This window comes from Phoxinus phoxinus, assembly GCF_949152265.1.
Source record: "Phoxinus phoxinus genome assembly, chromosome: 12".
Taxonomy (NCBI): Eukaryota; Metazoa; Chordata; class Actinopteri; order Cypriniformes; family Leuciscidae; genus Phoxinus; species Phoxinus phoxinus.
The window spans coordinates 34651219-34653718 of record NC_136887.1 but is presented as its reverse complement, the minus strand read 5'-3'; the positions used below and the strand labels follow the sequence as shown (position 1 = coordinate 34653718).

The window sequence follows — 2500 nt, the reverse complement described above, 5'->3', positions numbered from 1 at the left end:
TAAAATGTCCAACTTTACAGCAGAAATAAACATGTTTACAGTCTGGTGCAAAAAGTGGTTTTGGTTTATATAGCTAATGTTGCCCTTCATGACGACTGTGAGGAGGTGAATATTTTAATAACTCATCCGTTTAAATTATATTAAGCCTTAAAGTTGTGCATAATTAAGGGCGTGGCCACTTGAGTGACAGGTGGATTGCCGCTGATGTCACTACTAGCGTTTGTCTGTTAGCGTCACGTCACCTCAGCTAATCCGCCTCGCTGCACATTTACGTTTATCCGGGAGTGACGCTGCCAAGATGGCGACGGCCGGCTCCGCCCACTTTGGGCTTCAAAACGCTCTGCAGAAACACTACGGGTAACGTCACACACACTACGAATATATTATATTACAGTCTATGGTTATAACTGGCGGTTTGGTAAGGGGCGGGACATTTCCCAAACACACTCAAAGCGCTCGACCAATCACAACACACTGATCAAGCCGACCAATCAGAGCACAGTGTGATTTTCAGAAGGAGGGGCTTCATAGAGACAGGAAGTAAACAGAGCGTTACTGACAGACTGGGAAGAGAGGAGCCGCAACAATTCTAGTGGAGCTCTAAAACAAACTCAAAAAGGGCATAAGTCAGATCTCCTTCATTTATACAGCGCTGTTAACAGTATAGAGTGTTTCAAAGCAGCTTCACAGTGATAACAGGAGATTACAGTAACAGAGAGTGTTTAGGCTTTACAGCAGATCTAGAATAAAGTTATTGTCCAGCTAAAGTTAGATTTGATTGATTCACTTAATAACTAAGATCATTAGTTATTAACTTAGGGGAACTTACACGACACCTTTCTAACAGAAAACAGAAACTTTTAATGTGTTCTCGTCAATCATTCGCACGACAACAGTGTCTGAGGCTCGAGAACGCAAACTTTGAAACAGGTGCAAGTTTTGAAAAAATGTGAAAAAAGTTTTCATCTCAGCGTAAACTTCAAAACCGTGAATCTGTGAAAACGCTGACGGCGTGCACATGCGTATCAAATGCGTATCACATGTTTAGTCTATAGATATGCGTGTTTGAATATGTGTGTGTGTGCAGGTGTGTAGTCTTTCTTTATAAAGTGACAGCGCCAAATGACTGCATAATACAGAATTATTTGTCGTTTCCGTGGATCCATGTGAACTGGGATCAATCAGGTCCTCTTTAACACAACACGAGTCTGTCTTCAGTCCTGGTTTATGTGTGTGTGTTTAGTGTCATGTGTTGGAAGGAGGGGACGTGGCCCTGGACGAGGGCAGCCGAGGCATCAACGAACAGGCCAGTTACGCCGTCACTAAACTACACCAGCTGTACGAGAGACTGGAGTACAAACGCCAAGCGCTCGGCTCCATCCAGAACGCTCCCCGGCCGGATAAAAAGGTGATCCCAGGCGTGGGAAATACTGCACTTTTATTTGAAACCAGGGTTTGAAATGAACTTTTTCACTCACCGGCCAATTTGGCTGCAAAAATTTTAAGTTACCGGCCATTTAGAAGTTCTACTAGCCAAAAAAAGAAGAAGAAGAAATGAACCAGATTTACTATGTCAAAGCTATACAGGTGAAACTGGAAAAATGAGAATATTATGCAAAAGTTCATTTATTTCAGTAATTCAACTTAAAAGGTGAAACTAATATATTATATAGACTCATTACATGCAAAGTGAGATATTTCAAGCCTTTATTTGTTATAATTTTGATGATTATGGCTTACAGCTTATGGAAACCTTTTCACAATATTCTAATTTTGGGGTTTTCATAAGCTGTACGCCATAATTAGAGATGCACCGATTACTACTTTCCTGGCCGATTCCGATCTTTCATTGAGTTTGACATGCCGATTCCGATTTTTCTAACCACTGTACAGCACACACAAATATTTATTCTTTAATAAATATCTTTTCTTTAATAGAACATTTTGCATAGAACATTTTTTGAACAGATAATCGCTATAAAATAGAACTATATAAATTACTCCTGGTGTGGGAAATTAAAAGTTAATTCAAATTAAACTAAAAGAAAGCTTATTCATTACTGTAGGCTATATTCTGATTAGTTTACGTGTTTATTATTATAAAACACCATGTACTTTTACCCAAACACAAGCTTAAATGGGTCAATATTTGAGTCTTCATTTTGTTTTCTGACAGCGTACTCCAGTTCTTGTTAAAACACACTAGACATGAAATTTCTGTGCATATTAGGCAGTTTTTGTGTGAAATCATATTTATTTTGTCCATCAAAAGTATGCTTTCACTTTTTCACCGAGTGCATTTGACCGGCATAAAATCGCCATATGTCAGACTGACCGGCCAGTCGCCCGATCACGTGAAAATCTGCCATTTCCGGTCACCAGCTGATCAATCTGTGCATCTCTAGCCATAATCATCAAAATTATAACAAATAAAGGCTTGAAATATCTCACTTCGCATGTAATGAGTCTATATAATATATTAGTTTCACCTTTTAAAGGG

The 2500-nt window shown here is 39.2% G+C and overlaps 1 protein-coding gene across 1 annotated transcript in view; it reads left to right on the top strand.

Annotated features, from left to right (window-relative positions):
* snx25 (sorting nexin 25) overlaps nt 1–2500 on the top strand; it is an 83659-nt gene that overhangs the window by 57348 nt on the left and 23811 nt on the right. The window contains 1 exon segment of the mRNA XM_079629892.1: nt 1244–1408. Within this exon segment, the coding sequence (XP_079486018.1) occupies nt 1244–1408 (165 nt within the window).